The sequence below is a fragment of the Rissa tridactyla genome, chromosome 4 (genome assembly GCF_028500815.1).
Source record: "Rissa tridactyla isolate bRisTri1 chromosome 4, bRisTri1.patW.cur.20221130, whole genome shotgun sequence".
Taxonomy (NCBI): domain Eukaryota; kingdom Metazoa; phylum Chordata; class Aves; order Charadriiformes; family Laridae; genus Rissa; species Rissa tridactyla.
The window spans coordinates 6,218,426-6,238,035 of NC_071469.1; the positions used below are offsets into that span (position 1 = coordinate 6,218,426).

General features: G+C 36.2%; 1 protein-coding gene across 4 annotated transcripts in view; it reads left to right on the top strand.

Annotated features, from left to right (window-relative positions):
- Positions 1-19,610, top strand: part of GAS2 (growth arrest specific 2) — a 98,067-nt gene that overhangs the window by 52,933 nt on the left and 25,524 nt on the right. For all 4 annotated transcript variants that reach the window (XM_054200387.1, XM_054200385.1, XM_054200383.1 and 1 more), the window contains exons 6-7: positions 1,211-1,355; positions 4,726-4,833. In XM_054200387.1, coding sequence (XP_054056362.1) covers positions 1,211-1,355; positions 4,726-4,833 — 253 coding nt within the window. The remainder of the gene's footprint in view (positions 1-1,210; positions 1,356-4,725; positions 4,834-19,610) is intronic.

Below are 19,610 nucleotides of genomic sequence, written 5' to 3' on the forward strand. Positions count from 1 at the left end.
AGAAGCCAATACAAGCACAGATTTGGTTCTTGGTTTTCTTTATATTAATTTTCTAGGTGGTAGTGTGATTAAATTAAAAGTTATCATAAAAATACAAAAGAGAGTATATGCGCTTTTGCACTTTCTCTGTACACTTTTAATATTATTATGGTATTTAGCTTAGATTTTCATAATATATTTGTTGCTGCTCATTATTTTACTGTCCAGATCTTTGCCTAGATAAGTCAGCATAGTTCTGCATCTGGGCTATGGACTCTTCTACTACAAAAGAAAATATGGTTTCATTTATACAAGTAGTTTGCTAGGAGAAGCCTACCTGGCATAATAACTTTTCCAAGTTGAAGTTCTTCTCTGAAAAAGGAAATCTTTCTATTCTTCTGGGTTTTGTTCAGTGTTGGCAAAGAAAAAAAAAAAAACAGAGGGGAATTATCAGTGATCAGGAAAATGGGATGGGCTCTTAGACTTCTGACATCTGTCCAAGCTCTGCTGCTTGCTGTGAGATACTGACTTAATCACTTGCCATAAAGCTTTCAAAAGCAGGCATTGTTTTAAAGAACCTCACTCTCCAAGTGCTGTGTTTGACGTGCTCCATGCCAAAGTTGCTTGTATTTTGTTTTAGTTGGAGCTACAAGTGTTTTGCCACTGGAAACAGAGATCTGAAGATTGGATGTCAAAAATTGGTTAGAAAGAGCATTAGCCACTTCTGAAAAAATATGGGCCACGTGTCAATTTTTTTATCTATAAATTCAGCACAATAGTTGAGACCAGGATAAGCTTTAATCCCTTTTCATATGGATTTCTTTGGAAAGTACTAACACAAAATAAAAGTTGTCAAGTAATTTGAAAGGATCTCGTTTGAGGAGTGGTGGTGGGGAAGTGAATCTCTCCTGCATGGTGTAGCAATTCTTGAGGCCTAGTGTCGTTCATAAATTAGTCATTCACCAACATACATGTTACCAGAGAAGTTGAGAACAACCTGTATTTCCTGTAAATTTGGTCAACTGAGAGATTTCATCTAAATTAATTTTTTGTATTAATTTGGAATGATGACATTAATGATGGCTATATTTTATACATGCTTACTAATGTCTGTAGCATTCTATTATTGCACAATAGTGCAATACGGAAAGTATACATTCTTGCCACTGTTTTCTTTTAAAATACATAATACTGTAGAAGGACTTGTAATTTGTTTGCATGTTTCCAAAAGGTTTGGGGTGGAGCCTCCTGGGTTAATAAAGCTGGAAAAAGAGATTGAACAAGAGGAAACGCTCTCAGCCCCCCTTCCATCTCCTTCACCGTCACCAACAAAGTCTCCTGGGAAAAAGAGCACAGGGAAACTGTTGGATGATGCTGTAAGTTGAGGGAGGAAGCTTCTTCCTTTCTGACCTGTTTTGGTATGCACTTACTTGCAAAGCACACAGAAGCCTGAGTTTAGCATCTCACTGTATTTTAAAGATTTGCAGACTGATAGAGTCAATTTATTTTTGACCACAATTATTTATGCCTGAAGTTTGGAAAAAATGTCGCACTGTGTAGGAGATCTGCAGTTTAGCCTAGCTTTGTGCTTAGGGCCAAGTTCCCTTCTTATTACTCTGTTTTCTTTTTCTGTTCACTTTTTATTCATCAACTCCCACTTAGTGTTTTGTCTGAGAAAGGACTGAGTCAGGAGTAGGAGATTTGGCCCATACTGACTTGTACAGATTGTTAACAAACACTTTCAAGTTATCTCAGCCTAATTTTTATGCTGCTATTCTGCATGTTTATCATGTGGTAAAAAAGCAAGCATTTTTCCCTCATTGTTAGAAAGAAAGTATCTTGCTTTGAATTTCATTAAACTCTTTGCGCTATACTGTAGTGTTCATTTCTCTGTTGGAAACCCTACAGGGGTTCATTTGAAACAGCTGGAATCAGATGAAAAGGACACATTTTGAGACAATGAAGAGGTTAAACTTGAAAAGTACAAATATATTCTATAAAAAGGAGGAGTTGCTATAGTAACCACTATATTACAAGGTAGATGTGCCACCTGGGAGTTACAAAGCACTTCTTGAAAAATCCATGTGCCACTTTTTTGTTACAAATAGCAGATGGAATATAATGTTCATTCATTTTATTGAAATAGCTTGTACTATTTGATGCAAATAATTACATTTAAGTTTTTTTACATTTTGTATTTCTTTCTTAGCTTTGCAAAACCACCCACTTATGTTTCAACAGAATTAAGAAAGAACAGTTACGTGTAGAAGGAGAGTGGTGACTGCATATCTTGTAGGAACAGAAGAGAGTATGAAGGTTGTCTCTAACCACCTCCTTTAATTTAGAAAGTAGTAAGGATAGAAACAGAATGGAATTCATCCAGCTAGATTCCTGACCCACACTGCCCCAGACACTCACACCATAAAATAACAGCAGTGCTCATATAGTCCAGACACAAAATAAAATAGGATATAATTCTTCCCTCTGCTTCCTTATTTGATTTCCAAATTCCACTCAATAACACTTCTGTGTCCTTTGGGGTAGTAAGGTAATGGAAGCCTTCAATAGCAGGATCAGCAGTAAAGGTCTCATTATCCCGTTTTACACCAGTGTAAGTCTGTTGGCTTTCATTCTCCACAGGACTATGAGGGCTCCATTTTGCTTACACTGTTCAAAACAACCTTGAAACTGTAAGGTCCGACTGCTCTGGGTTTCTGCTTGCTTAGATGAACCCTAGTAGATGCAGCTAATAAGGCATAGTTCACATTATCCGTTTTCAGCTTTGAATTTCAAGAGTGTCTCCAGGGGTGATAACTGCCACAGGTTATTATGTCAGAAACTGCTGATTATTGGTCAATGTTCAGAGAGCCATTGCCAAATAGTCCTCTAAGCACAATCCCAGTCTTAGTACCGCATTCCAAGAGATACAGGAATGCACCTTTTGCATTCTCAGCAACCTGCACTTGGATTTAAGTCATTCACCATTGACTTTATTCTTATTGTACACTAACTATCTAAATAGTTTGATTCTCCAGAAATGGAGGCGAACACTCAGCCATTTGTTCATAAAAATCACTGGAATAATTAATGTTGAAATAATTCAGTGATTCAAACTGAGGACAACTCATCTAATACATGCAAAGTGTTTCTCAAGTAAAATACATGTAGAGTTCTTCTGCTAAATGTTATTTTCAAATGAAATTTTTCACAAAAATATCATTCCCTCATTTAAAAAAAGACAAACAAACAAAACCAACCAACCAAACAAAACCCCCAAAACAAAAGAATAATTATAAAAAATTATTCCATGAAGTAAAAAAAGTTATTCAGATAACAACATTGAACAATTTCAGAAATATTTGGGAAGCCTTTAAATTGATCAACTGGACTAGTTTCAAAAGCATTTTTGCTACCCATTCTAGTATAGAAACATGGTATGGCTAACTTTTAATTTCTTTGTGGTTTATTTAACATACTATAAATTTATTCTGAAAGGAGATCTGAAAAACATTTGTTGTCCTTCAGGAGCCTTACCTGTTCATTTATTGAAGATAACCAAAACACCTATCAGAGTGCCATAGCTTTGCCGTGATTTTTTTTTTTTTTTCTGAAACAGTTTAAGACTTTTATTTGTTAGCTATTCTGAGAATATTCTGCCCTGGACTTCAGACCGTTTTTCAGGCCTTGGTTTACAAACTGGATTTGAAGAGGTCTTTGGAATATTATTTGAAGTGGAGAAAACCTCTAGGAATTTCCTCCAGCATTTTGCATTGTTTGACATGCTAGGTCAGCATTCATCCAAGAAAACCGCAGTATATGAAAATGCTGCACTTGTTATTGCTGTTCCTATGCAGTAGTGCGATTTGAATGTCAAATAAGAGTTTCTCAAGCAGATCTGCTCTTCTGGCATTGACGGTTGTGCTACTTTCCAATCACTGACGAGTACCAAATATATTTTTACTAAGCATTAAAGTCTTTGGTAGCACGTGCAAGACCAAGTTTTCACAAGAGGCTGAAGTCAAGCTGATGCAGCTGATAAAAAGTAGGAAAGCAGTTTTCACCTGTATTTTCTCAGCCCTTATTGTTGGCAATGATAAAGTAGAACACTATTGAGGCCCCTTTAAATTAGACTCGATTGCACTAATGCCCTCAGGTGGAGATCATCAAAGGGTGGTTAGCAATACTGTGGAGCATCTTGGCATGGATTTGTGATTATGTCACAGTATTCTCTGTATGCTCTTTTTTAAGGTGTAAATGCACTATTTGAAAGTGCAAAGTGAAGGTATTGGGAAGGGCCTTCTATTGATAAGCAAGATGCTTCTGTATTTATTATATTTATTTAGAAGGGAAAACACGTCATTATGACATCTTCATTTTGCCTGTCAGCTATGCTAGCTCTTTGACAGTTGAGCTGATTCACCATAAAATACTGAGAACACATCTACAAAAGCTTGATGCTAAACTAAAATTAAGAAACTGTGTGTCTTCAGTTAAACAGTGCAAATTTTATGTTGAACTGAGTGAAACTCGTCTCTATTTTTACCTCATCACAGCTGTAAAATCATTCTTGGCATTGGAAGCACCATAGTCTGGGATTACAGAAATATTAAGAAAATTAAGAAAAACTAAGAAAATATCATCAATGAAGACTTAGATTAGTGATATATTATGGCAAATATCTTCCTGAATGTTTTCCTGCACATGTTATTTTAAACAGTTTCTATTAATAATGTCCGTGCTTTTCAGGTTAAACACATTTCTGAAGATCCACCTTGTAAATGCCCTAATAAGTTCTGTGTGGAGCGTCTTTCACAAGGAAGATACAGAGTTGGAGAGAAGATCCTCTTTATTAGGGTAAAAGTTTTATTTTTTATTTTGTAATGGATTGCTAGTATATGCTACCTTCCACTTTGCAAATGATATAATTGATTAAAAGGAGAAAATATTTTCTTATTAACCAGCATGTTTTTATGACGCTGTTGGGGAATAAACTACAGTGGGTTAACTGACTCAAGGATTTATTAGCATGTGGTAGATCCTTCTAACTTTAGGTCATTGAATTTGCTGTGTCTTTGATCAATGGCAACCAAAAGTCTTCACAAACAGATGATGATTTCCTCTCAGTTTGGTTTGAAAGAACATCCACTTCATTGAAACAACCATTCTCCCACTTTGCTTTGACTGGTAGTATTTGACAGGTCAGGAAACGGATCAAAGACTTCATGATCATTGAGTTGCCAAGTCATGACTGAGATATATTACTCAAGTAGAGTGAGCAAAACATTAATGTCCGTAGTACTTCATTTGATCAACAGATATTTCCAAGCCCAGTGCTGTATTTCAGACTTTGTATGTAGTATATTAACTTCCATAGCACAAAGTTAATCATTAATGTAAATATTTGCTAGCGTTAGTATCTGGCTGAATTTAGCACAAATATGCTATCCAAACTTAATTTTGAACCTCTTAATCGTCTCTATATATGCTTATGGTAATAATAATTAAAATATGCTAATCATATTATTCTGTACTAGTAGGTTAAGAATCTGATTCATGCTATGCTTCTTTCCATTTTCCTCGCTGCATGTGCTGTCCTTGAGTAATGACTTGACAAAATGATAGCTCTTGCCTTCAAATAACTGTTATCCCTATTTTGCTAAAGGCATACTGCGGCCTGATAAAACTGAGGATTTAGCACTTGTGAGAACAAAAGAAGTCAGAGGGACTCCTTCCCATCTGTAGAAGTCAAGTTCCTAGTTCAACAAAACACCAGAGTGCTTGCTCTGCAATATACTTCTGCTTAACTTATAATGAAGTATAATTTAGATAAGGATTTAGGTTTTCTCATGTGTATAAGGTTGAGAACAGTTTAAGTATTGTGTTGAATAAGGATTGAAAACTCCCAATTAATTCAGTAATAGTTCAGAAAGAAAAAGAAATGCAGGATTTGTCACAGATAGTTTGAGATGTAACATGCTAGTATAAAGGATTAATAGCTCTTCTGTTTTGTAGCCAGTGAGACTTTTTTAAATTCTGCAGTATTTATAGGTACTAGCTTTATTACTAGCTTCAAACATCTTTGAAGAAGGTAATGTTCATTAACCAAAGATCCCGGTAATCTGGCATGGTTCAACACTTCTGTTATCTTCCTTTTGATTTTCATTTCAAATAACAATATCAAAGTATTTTTAATCTTCTACTTTTGATAAACTAAGTTTTTCTGCCAGAATGGTGAGTGTCAAATTCCCTTTAGCTGGCTTCTTTATTGTGCAATCTAGTCCAAGTCAGATTTCATTCCAAGTTTGCAAACAAAACACCCTTTTCATATCACGCTACTGCATTCCAAGTTGAATTGTTCCAAAAAATAACAGTAATATAGATTAGACATTAAACTACAGTATTAGAGATCACTCCTACAATGCTGCTATCAGTGGAAACTTGCCATGAACTTCAGTGGGAGCAAGCCCGTATTCCTAGGTTTTAAAAGTCAGTTGTCTTTTGGTTTTGGTTAGTTTGAACCTCATTTTGGAATGCTTCACTGGATCACAGTAAGTTTTTACTCTTCATTCTACATGGTCTTATTGTGTACATAAGTAGATTTATTAGCCTTTCCTTGGAATCCTTTGGACACTTGTGAGGAAACACATTTGAGATGTATAGCTGACTTTTAATTTTGTTGATATTTGGCACCCTATTTGATACTGCTGAGATAGTTCCACCTATGTTATATGTTCTTTACACAGCATGACACAGTCAGATATATGCCACTTGTTTATAACCCAACGCGTTCCAGTTGAATCGAGATTGAAAATGTCATTAAGTTGGCGTAGTATACCCATTGCTGCCTCTATTGGCGTTCTCCAGTAACCTATATAGGACTTAAAACCTATATAGTTTCAGTGATCTTACAAGTCTGCCGTGTGATAAAATATTATAAATGCTAAGTTTAAATTGGAGTTAACACCTGTTAATTGATAGTTAAGCTTTTTTTTCAGAAAAGATTTAATTATATTTTATTATATTATATGGGTAATATTTGTTTTATTATAGTTCTACAAGTTCTGTTAAAAAAAAAAAGTGTCCAAGTCCCTCTTTTTCTTAACTTATATCTGTATACGAAACAAGCGAAAAAGGAATGGCAAAGAAAAATAAAACCTGGTAGAACATAGAAGTAATGCAAAAAAATCACACATGTCAATCTAAAGCAATATTAAGGAAAAACCCCCACTTTGGAATATGTAGCAAAATGCAGGGGGGAATGGTCCTTCAAAATTTCTCTTGTATCGTAGTAGCTTCTTAAGGTAATGGTCCTATTAAAATCACTTGAATAAAGATTATTTTTTTTTAACATGGAAAAATGTTTAAATTTGAGATGAAAATAAACCATGGAAATTCACGAAGTAATGGAAATGATGAAAATCCATGAAAACATTAAGATACTTAAGTCTGCTGGTAAAAATGTTTGTCACAAAAGTAGTTCTTCACGCATGAAGTAGTTTCATAATGCATGAATGGAACATGATTACCATAATGCTGTGGCTGGCTTGGATGCTAAACATTTATTTTCCATAAAAATTTATCTGCTCGTGAATTCTTTTTCCTTCCTGCTGCATAGGAATGAAAGTGTCTAAATTCTACTTACACAGAACTGTTGGAAGACACGTTTTACAGTAATGGATTATGTTAATAACTTGAAGTAAATTAAGTGACCGGCTTATTTGTATTGGTTTAGAATTAGTGTGATCTCTGTATGTGTGCCGTATACAATCAATTATTTGCCTATTCACTCTTAGATTGTACAGTTATGCCGTGAAGTAGTTTAGGGAACAAGACTTAATCTTTCCAAGTAGAACTGAGTTAGTAAGACTATTTTTAAAAACAAAGAATAGCAAGTCATGAAAACTTACCTTGCACAAATGCATATAACTTGGAAAAAAAAATCACAGAGTTTGAAGTACTTACTTCTTGCAGAAGGCAGTAAAGGCGTTATTTAGATTAATAGAGATTTTTATAGTAAGAAATGTCAGTCAGGCCTTAAAAAAAAAATATATATATTTCAGTGGCAAGTATTCTTATTTCAAGTTATCATGTGTTTATTACATTACATATGTGGATGTACACTTTCCACAATCTAGCAAGCTTCTCTCAAAAGATCTGTCCCGTTGCTTGGTACATTCAAATCGCTGGATGCCATTCAAATTGTTGGGTTCTGCACAGTGGAAAAATTATTTCTTCGTGCAACTGGAGTCAGATTGGATGATAAAATGGGTCCTGGCTTTAAAGCCTGTAATTTTTCCTATAACTTCCAGGTGTTCTCTACCTTGCAGACTAGATGATAAGCATGTGATTGCTCTTACACTTTTTGACCTTGGACTTTTAATCATTAATATCACTTAGCATTATTTTGCTGTAGAAATAACAAAGTGCTTGTTTAATATTAACTTCCTCTAAATCCAAGGAAATGAAAGGCATTATTTGCCTGCTACAGCACCCGTGTAGAAACTTTATTTTGGGATTCACTATCAAAATGTGTGTGTGTATATGTGTGTATAGACACTCTGCAGACAGTCTGGTGTCCGATATTCCGATACTGCCTTTTCCTGGTGGGAAAAATCTACTCATGTATAAATATGGAAGCATGCTTTACTCCAAACCATCAAGGTTGGGATGATACACCATCTAAGAACTGGCAATAATGAAAAATGGAAACCAGGCTGATTATACAGCTCTCAAGACTCAAATGTCTTATTCTGCTTTTCCAATCCAAATACATAAGTCATGCTCATAGCTCTTGCTTAGTGTGCTTTTGCGTTTTGTTTTTTCTTCAGCATCATTTACCTGGCTTTTATTGTCCTCCTTATTCCACGGTTTTTAACAGTTCTGCTTTTCCCAGGCCCATTCACTTCTAGTCTACAAAATGAGTTTACTTTTTTAGCACTGAAATTCCTTACCTAGAGCTTTATCCACATCAAATACCTTTCAGGGATGTTTAAAATGTCAAAAACATACGCAGATCAGGAGTTTTAATTGAACTAACTCCAAAGGAGATGCAGCAGGATGCCTGGGAGTCCTCTTGTTGAGTGAGTTCTGAAAACACGTCTCGGGCCTCAGGAGAGTGGCAGCCGTTGGCTGCTGCTTTGGGCTTCTAATCTCAGTCTGCTCGTGCTTATAGACAAACATACTAATTCTCAACTCTAGACTGCAAAAGACCCAGGGAAAGGCATGTCTAAAGTCCAGCCCTAATTTATGTGCCAGGTGTAAGATGTTTTTGGAGACCTTCCAGCAGTGGGTGGCTGGACACTTTTTTTACTATGTGTCAATTCCTCTCCAACTGCTTTATGCTCACAGAGTAGCTGGCACATTTCAGTCGTACTTGTGCTAGGGAAGGGGGAATTCTTCTCAGCCTTCTCAGGTGGTTTTGTTTGTTTGTCTGTTTTTTAAAAAAGCCTTAAAGGGACGGTAGAATTCAGTCCACAAGACTCAAAAGCTCTTGGACAAACAGTGACACCGAACATGTCAGTGGGGGACTGGAGTCCCGTGCTGCCTGTAGGACAGTCAGGAAATCAGTTTTCTTTTTCACTCTGCCATTAATTTGTTGAGTGACATTAGGCAGACCCCAGCCCTCTACCAACTGGTTACAGCTTGCTTGTTCTCAATGTTACACTTTCTCTCCTGCTTCTCCTTTTTTCTCTTTATTTTTTTTCCTCCGTTGTGCATTGAACTTTTCGTATTCAGGCCTAGCAGCCTTCGTGCAGTGAGAAGCCCATGGACGTCTCTCTGTTGACTTTGTACTAGATGCTGCTGTGTTTGTGCTGAGCACAAGAGCAGCTACAGTTCCACTATCTGGTTCTGTGAAGACTTGACAATTTCTAGTTAAATGGTTGACAGACTTTCACTGAGGGTTAGCCAAACCCATAAAGTACTAGAAATTAAATATTTTTCCCCCCTCTTGATTTAGTTCCTGTATTTTTTCCTTCACTTGCTTCTTTTGCATTGCCATCCATGTTAATTTACCGTCTAGAACTTGTGTGTGCTGGGGTAGTTTGGAACACATATTGTGAGCAAATATGCTTTGAAAGGGTTCGTTGTAAACTTTACAAAAAAGCTGTGTAAGTCAAATTCTTAGATGCTAATTTAATGATAAAGTGATGGAGTCACCCCTTTTTGCTTTCATTCTAATGGTGTTCTCGTTAGTCTCGGTTGAAAATGTTTTGACAGAACGTATCTCCAGTGCAATACTCTGATTCAGTGGAACTGACAGGCTGTGCAATAGCTTAGCAGTTTTTCTCACTAGCTTAGATTGTTTGCTTTAGTGACCTCCTTCTGTTGAGAATTAAATATTGTGTTGTCTTTAATTCCCAGCGTCTCCCTCTATGCAATATTGCTCAATAAGAACTCCACTTGGGTGTTTGAAAAATCTTTAGCAAATTATATTGTACTTTTGTAAGATGTAATGCATCTTCAAGAAGTGTCACATTCTAGTTCTTGAAATGACTAATACACCTGCAGCAATTTCCTGCCAAGGTCTTTATAATTTAGACTCCTAGAGTCCAAGTTACAACAATATAAGGTTCCATGTATTTGGTGGAAAGAGAAATCTCCCTTGGGAGGTGGCTCAGAACAGGAGGGCAGGGTAGGGTATTCTGAAGCCATCCATGTAATATCTTTAAAAGCACCACCGAAAAATTGTGAAACTGTGATTCAGGATTAGGAAGCCTTTGGTGTGTACTTAATGCAGCCAGTGCCTGCAAGAGCTGAAGACTGCGAAGTGAGACCTCCCTGGGTGACAGTTTGCTCTCTGGCAGGGATGCGCCAGGGTAAAATCGCTCTGCATGCCGGCATCAGCAGTGTTTTCTCCATAGTAACTAATTATACAAAAAATTTCTCAATGCTTTACAGGTAAATAAAGATGAGTAAAGATGCTAGGTGAATATGTTATGTATTACAGATCTCCCTATTTCAGGCTTGCTTGCTTTTTTTTTTTCCCCTTAGAATGCTGAGCATAAAAATAGACCAAATTATGTAACTCTCCTCCTGTTTGCCTCCCTCCGCCCCCCCCGGCTTTTTTTTTCTGCTCCTCTGACCCCTTTTATATGAAAGGTACTGGATCAGCATCTGCATATCCAAGAGCACACACTGCTAATCCACTTCACCCTTAGTCTACAGACAAAAATTACTTTGCAAAATGAAAAAGCTTTTAGAGTTTATTATTGAGAACTACAGATTGGGTCCCGTAAGATTATACTGAACGTGTTAATAGGGGCAAGTATTCCCTTCTTATTCAGTCATTTTCTTGTGGTTCTGTTTCATAGATTAATAATTTTGTAAGAATCCATTTTACACTTCCGAGACATTAATAAATTTTATATTAAAGATGAGACAGCAGTTCAAGATTGCATTTTGGAACTAGTAAGTCAGATGCATTAGAACTGGAGATGCAGCTAGTCGTGGTGTTGCTCTTGAGGGACAAAAACACAAAGCTTTGCATTTTGTTATTTAACCTCCTTCCTGCTGAGGTGAAAAGGTCTTGTATGACAGTAACGTAGATAATATTTAACACAGTCGAGGTGAGCACATCTGTCTTTTATAGGACAATGCTGCAATATTTTATGGGGTGAATTAAAGTTGATATTCTTCACTGTAGCTTTAGATAATTAGTATACAATGCTAATGAAAAAGAAAAAAAAAAAAACAACAAACCAACACTGATTCTTAGTTGTGATATACTTTGTGTACAGTATACTTCTACACTATCAACATAACTCATGCTACCATCCAGAGAAATGACGATAAATGATGATGTGGTGGCAGTAAACTGAAGTTTCTGCAGTGTTCATCAGAGATTCTCATTAAACATTTAGGATTCAGCCATAAAAGTACATCAATTATCTATTGCAGTATTCTTTACCTTTAGGGTAATATTATTAAAGAACTTGCAGCTTACATGAGAATTTCCAACTGGGCTTTCTATCTTGACTCAGGAATGATGTTTCTACATAGAGCTGAATTGGCAATGATTTAACAGAAATGGTATGTAGGCTTTTTAAATATTTCATACTATGTGGTTTGGCCTTTCCATTCCTGAAATAACAGGAAAATGTTAGTGCATTTTAAAACGTGTTTTATTTCTTTATCGTTCTCTTATCAGTATGAAAGCAATGGTTTTTTCCTCCTGTTGCATCCAGTTACACTTTGTATGCATTCATGTTGTTCACTAAAAACTATTCATATCTACTGTATTTTATTTTGAAATTAAGCTTCATTGCACCTCTGTGGCAACGTGCAAGATGAATGTAAAGTGCTTTTTACCATAAATAAAGGAGGCAGGATTTTATCCCATGTGTTTATTTATGAGTTTGTCCTCTCTGCTGCCTTCTAATTCCAGCCAGTAAAAAGTAGTAAATGCTCTGTTTCCAAATCCTCTTTTCCACGTTGAAATACAGAACGTTGTATTTTGACATTGTATCACGAGAGTATTCATGACTTGCATACCAATGAATATATCAACCATTCGGTTCCACTAAGATTTTTATTTTTTTTTCTAGCAGAATTTGTGAGATGCCCACACTTCCTAAAGAGACTAGGGGGAGCTGAGATTTTATTTTTGGTTTTTGTTCTCTTAAAAAATGAATATTGTTTTTAGAGTCTGTGGTGTGGCTTCATCTCACCTAGGTTTGCTGCCTACAGGGTTGTTTTCAGTGAGGAGGAGCACGTAATTCCTCACTATTTCTATTATGTTGATTAACTGGATTGTTAATCAATTTACAGAATTACATGGTATATTATATTATTTATCTCATAGGTTAAAAAAATAAACTGTCCATTTGAGATATTCTTTGTTCTAAATTATGTTACGGGGGATTTTTTTACATTGATTTTTCAAGATTCTACCTTGAGATGTTATGTTCTAATTTTAAAAGAAAACAAAACAAAACTTCAGCTGCATCCCTGTGAGTCAATAGGAATTGATTTCTCTTTCAAAACCCAAAATTTATCAAGAATAATTTTATTCTGGTGGAGAAAGGATAAAACAGTGAGACATTTATCTGTAACAGTTAGGTCCTTGAATTATTTATTAACCTGTCTAGAAGCCAAAAACTATGAAATAGTCATGATAATTTGGTGTGTCTCTTATATATGCAATGGCGAAGAAATAATACTGTTAGGATATAGTGAGCAAGTGGAGGTTTTTAGATTTTATGTAACTACAATGTAATATTTTTTTCCTTTGAAATGTAATTTGCTGTTAATAATTTAGCACAGTATTAATAGTTAATTTTACTTCATGTTTTAAAATTCATTTGCTAAGTTAATAATTCTAAAAAATGGTTGGTAAATGTTCTTGCTTACAGTAAAAGAAAATTAAGGAAAGAGGTTTTGAGGATCTGTGCACTCAAATTTGATTGTATATTTTGCTCTGATAACAACTTGCCTCTTCAAGCTGTTTGTGCTGAACACATAGAAAATTTAGTTTATTATCAAAATACATGAACAGATTAAAATATAGGTTTTACTAGTTCTTCCAGGTAACCGTCAGACCCTAGATTAGACTGTATCAGTTACTGTCTCTGCTTCTTTAACGTGTGACCTCTTTGTATGGTCACAAACAGAAATAGTTGCAGCAAACAACTGCCAGTTCACGTGGGACCAAAATGATGCTTCCATGGCTCCTGCTCCCATCAACAGAAATTGCAAGTGCTCGACGAAGGTCAGCATTTGAGCCTGACTTTATTTGTTTAATTTTTTCTTCGCCTTAGAAGTAGCATTTTTGAGTCCAATTCCAATGATATACTTCTGTGAAAATTCATTAATTTATGCACAGTTATTTTCTACATAGTTTTGCTCCTTTAGCAATGGAACATTAAAAAGCTATAATTGCCACATTTTTTTGCTGTTATGAAAAGTTTATTATCACATGAACACTACAGAGTAAGTGACAACTTAAGGACATAGATGTAAGTTGGTGGACAAACACAGCAGTCAGTGGTAGCCCACAAAAGCCAAGGGAGAAAACTTCTAGCAACTCCATATGTGGAATTTGGAATTAAGACTGCATATGAAGTTCTGTTAAAACATATACCCAGTGCCATTGTTTAAGCTTTTCTGAAAACAACATTGTTTTCTATCCATAAGTCCAGAAGTGATTTCTTGTGATTGTCTTGTAGTAATGAGCTATTTCATGAAGGGATAGCTGTATGTGAAAAAAGTTTTTTACCATATATTTTGATTTTAAAAATGGTGAAGACACAAATTTCTAAAAAACTTTTTAAAAAAAGTTTAAAATAATCTTGTTCTGCAAATCTCATTGAGATCTAATCTGTGTAAAAGTGATATAAAACTTTTGAAAAGATGTTGTACTTGTTTTAACGGAAGATTAGGAGCATCTCTCCTGCTCTTTTTTTGTCATTAATTTTTGAAACTCGGAGCAAAACAAGAAGAATCTGTTGCTCTAAGGAAGTATTAAATATAGCAAACGTTTTCTTTGGCAAAGTTTAGTAAACTCTGGAGATCCCAGACTCGAGTATTTATCAGAAGGGTATTTTCCAAAAACCAACAACTATTAAACTGAAGACCAGATATAGATTGTTCCTCAAGTCATAAATCAGTGTCAGTTGATTCAGACTGCTTTGTGGTGTGCTATTGTGCCTTGTTTTCAACTTGCCGGAAATTGATTTACCTTAAGGTTTAAAAAACAACCCAAAACCCCTCAAAAAGTCACCATACCAGATCATTAAAATTGTAGTATTTTATCAAGTTAGTATTTCAGTCATGGCAGCAGATGTCAAAATGCTTTAGTTGTTATAAACACTCTGTTTAGATAAATACATGCTGAAATCAGAACTGATTAGATCATTTTAGGTTTTGCTGTCAAAAACAGGCCTTTTGTCTTCTCAACCATTTGCACTTCTAAAAAGTCAAAAGAGAGGCAGAACCATTGCCCTAAACACGCCATTTACTGTTAGTTATGAGGTTGGGATTGCTTTTGTAAACAATGCTGAAATATCATTAAGTAACTTTTTAATTTGCATTAAGATCTTCTTTTAAACTCTACCACAAAGGGAAAAGGAGCTCCTTCCTCTGCTGTATTTACTACCTAAAGCCTTTGACAGTCTGGCTTTTCTCATACCATCTTAAACATGTGACCATCTTAAATACAGCAATGTTCCTGTGAAGTTAAGAGTAATTATTTATTCATAAGGAGATGTGTTTATAACTATTTGTCCAATGCATAGCTATAATACGTTCCTGTCTCATTTGAAGGAAGACTTAACAGTCTTAAAGACTTCCTAAATACAAAGGAAGTGTGTTTGTGCCTCAGTCTCCAAGTTTTACGTGTGTTAGACTACCTCTGCTTCATGTGAAGGAACTGGTTTCCAGCTCTGCTGTGTTCTGTCCCAGCAGTCCCCAATCCAAACCCTTTCCTTCCCCTGGATTTTTAATTTTTCTTTTGAGTGACATAAAGGTGTAATCCTCAATCTCTACACATCTGAATTTCAGCCTTGATCCCAGGCACAATTTGGAATCTTGCCATTACAGCAATGATGCATTTAAATGTGCTTGATGCAAATGGTTCTGGTGTTGCAGGGAGGCCCAAAGACATGTGGCCTTTTGGCTTAGCAACTGACAGCTTCCTGGTCCCCTACTACTAGTGTTATTTTACATGGAGCTTATTAGTAGGTCAGCTAAGTCATAAAATGAGAGTTTCTATTATTTTATTTTTCTATCAAAAGCATGGAAAAAGCAAGTCTATAAAAGGGCTTTACATGGGATGAAGAAGTAGAATCCAGCATAAATCCATCAGAATTATCACTCTTCCTGGTCCGATACTCTGCTAGCTGGCTGAGATTTATCAAGGAAGCAGGGAAGGTAGTATGCAACTGGAATGTTTTAGTTAGGCAAATGTAAACATAAAGTGAACAACAGCAACTCCCGTCTTCTCTTTTTGCTAGTGTAAAATTTTCAAACTGCTTTGGTTAGCTTTTAAACATGGTAGTTCTTCTGTTCCAGGATAAATTTTCAATGTGGAAACCACAACAGATATTCACTAAACTTGTTGCGAAACTCAGTGGATTTTTCTAACCAAACGTTGATTAGACCATCTTTAATTGCGTAATCTAATTATGCTGTATATGGGAAAGCATAGCAAAAGTTAAAAAGTGCGCCACGTTGACTTTGGGCTGCCCAAGTGTTCCTGGCTGGTACAGCAGCCCATTAAATGCCAACAGGTTATAATTTCCACTTGTAAATAAGGTAAACTTCTCTCTTTTGGCATGATTAGAATGGTGTCCACTTTCTATGTTCCATCAAATATATTTCCAGTCTGTTCCCTATTCAAACACAAAAAATTTCGTGAAAGCCAAAGAGATCTGCAAGTGGGAAGTAAAATTAATACCTAAAAGTAAACTGCAGGCCAGTTTACAGCTTGAGCTAAAAAAAAAAAAAAAAAAACCAAACAAAAACAGCCCCCACAGACCCCCTCTGATGTCAAGGCATAATTACTATTGTGATTTATTCTCTGTATACATGTAAACCACAGACATCTGTTACAAAGAACACATGGATAATCCTGTCTGGCCTGAAAAAATCTTCTTTGCAAAAAGTCTGTATTTTAAATATCATTATTCTGTTGTGTCTAAGGTCTAGAACTACAGTGGTGTTCAGAATTCTATGTGAAACCTTCTAACTAGAGTCACATAAATCAGGTAAAATGACAGGCTGGCATTTTAGTTAAACCAGGTTTTCAGAAATGACTATGCTGTTTGTGCTAATTTCTTGGTTCACGTTACTTAACTACTTCCCTGTGATTTACTGAGGGGCAAGAGGGAGAAGAAGTCATTTGGTGTTTCATAAGGGTACAAAGAACCCTGTTTCTGTTTCCTTCCCTCCTCCCCACCCCAGTCTCTCAAAGTATATATATTAGCAAGCCAAAGAATGATATCATGGCGCTTTCGTGCTGAAAGTGTACATTGTTCTCAAGTCTCCCTCCTTCTCTTTAGTCTGCTTTGGTAGAGTGGTGGGGTTTTTTTTTGTTTAAATTAAATATAGTGTTTGCAAAAGAAACTATATGGAGTCCCACATAAGTAACTGTGAGCATAAGCCCTGATTTTGCAGGGGTCAATGAAAGCCTGGTCTGTGTGTAGTGATAATTGTGTTTCATCATCTTACAGATTCAGGTATAAGGTATCTAATTTGCTTGGGGTTAATGTTTCACTGGCCTAATTTTAGAACACATTTTCCGACTAAGGAAAAGTAATAGAAAAGTGAGGTATTTTGTTCATTTTGGATTTTTTTTATCAGATATTATAATTTGATACTGTAAATGATGTAGCCCTGACTCCCTTGCAAGCAGTGGGAGAAAAAAAATTTAAAAAAAAAAAAATCTCTGTGAAGTTGGTTCTCAGTGCTTCAGCAAATCCCATCAGTACAAAAAAAAGCTAGTAAGGATAAGTGAGCTGCCAGTGGGTTAGGAGCACCTGAATACGTGCGGAAGAGTAGGGGAAAGACCTTTTGTTAAATGTCCTAAGCGTCCAGATCCCTTGTTTCAGCTAGTGAAAAGCATTGCAAAATGTCCTTAACATACTGACTAGGCTTGTGATACTGCTTTTTTTTTTTTTTTTTTTTTTTTATTTAACTCCTCTGTCTTTTCTCCACCGTGGTTTCAATTTTGTCCAAAAAGCTGGCCTGAAGGTTAGGCTAGATGAGACGCCTTCAAGCTCAAAGCTTTATGCTGTGTAATACGATGTCTGTGGTATGAAATCTTTGCTGTAAGGAAATGTGGAGATCAAGTGTTCGATCCAGGTCTGGCAATGTATCTCTATCTGCATAAACGGTTGGTCAATGAATTCTTCTCTAAAGCCAAGAGTCTGGCTGCATTTGGCTTAGAGCCATCAAGTAATTTTTTGCAGATTCTAGTGAATATTAATATATTGCCATTTAATACTTCAGGAGGTGTTACAGAATATCCCCATTTTGCTAATAGTGAAGTAAAGAATCCTATGCAAAAACACAACTATACTGATGATGAGAGATGATGTTGACATGAAAGTAGAAATCATGACATTTTAACACTGTCATCTTCACAAGAGGAATTCATTCATGTTTCATGGCTGTTAAAAATCCGTAGTACCTGCTTTGGAGATATTTTGGGCAGAAAACAGTATGGTAAGCATTTCTTGGAACTGGGGCTTGGCATTAGCAGTGCTAGTCTAAGGGGAAGGTCTGTGTAGCTTTGTCTCTGTCTAGGGCTACTGCTTGGGGTTATCTATGACCAGGTAAGAAATTAAACACAACAGTCTTACCCTAACAATTAGTTTCCACTTTCAAGATAAACCTAATAACAAAAAACTGCTTTAAAAGCAGAACCCTTTTAGAAGGAATGCTAAAATTAGCTTAATAGATTCTCCAGCTTGAAGAAGCTTTGTTTTACAACACGATTCTTTGGCTTTAGTCATAATGCAGAAGTGGAAAAGAATGTTATGAAAATATTTTATGAACCAGTTGACCCACCACCCAAATACATGTGTTTGCATTTAGGAACTCTCGTCTGCTTTATACACCATGTTACCTGGCCACAGTGTACTTTGCATATTTTATGTGAGGGAGCACATGTGCGTACACACCTACACATGGATGTGTACTAACGCACATGTGCCACACTCTTTTGTGACTCTAAACGATAGTCCTCTGACTAAAATTCATATGATGCCAACTCAAGATAAATCAAAGAGTGGTAGCGTCCATCTGATGGTTTGATTTGCTGAACGACAACTGTAGTTCAGATCAAAGCGCAAGGCAGACCCTGAACTGGAACTGCGTGTCAGACTGCACCTTCACTTACCGCGTGCACGTTTGTACATGCTCCCAGGTATAATTCCTCTGTCAACTGGGTGGTTCTGTGTTTCCACTCTGTGCTGTACTTTGGTGGTAGTTGTAGGGCCAATTGTGAACTTTGTAAGATAGAGGTTGAGAAGACTAATAAGTTTAAGTTTAGAAATATTCTCTTTCCTTTTCCTGGTGCTTGAAACTCACCACTCCTTCTCCAGTGTTTATCACTGTTTTTCATTTATTCCCCCAATCTCCCAAGTGTAGATATTTTCCTTCTCACCTATCCTAAGGGCATGCTTACTGCCCTAACTGCTCCACAAAATGCCTATGGCTTTAAGCAAGTTCAGGCTAGCTGAACTCCTGCTTCTCCACGTAAGCTGGTCACTTGAATGCACTGACTGACCTGAGTTTGTTGTTCCCTCCTCTTGGTGTCATCTGACCCTGCCAAATTCCAACCTTGAAGAGATGAGAATATGCATGTGGTGAGAGACACTGTGAAGACAGTAAAAATTAATCTCCCCAGTGCCAGTTGGCAAAATGATTTCTCACAAACGGTACCCTTGAAGTAAGACCTGATTTCTTTTAAAAGATAGATGCCACCAGGGTCTGCTTTCAAGCAGATATGGCTTAGTAACTGTCTCTAACTTGCCATGCAGTTGCAATGGATTTCTTTGCAGGACTCAGGGCATGAAGATTTTAGTATGTCCTTTGAAAGGATGCGTTCATTCATTTCACTGTTTAATATGTTACATTTGTAGAATTTCAGTATGTGGTTTCAAGAAGTCAAGAATTGTTATACTTTGTTC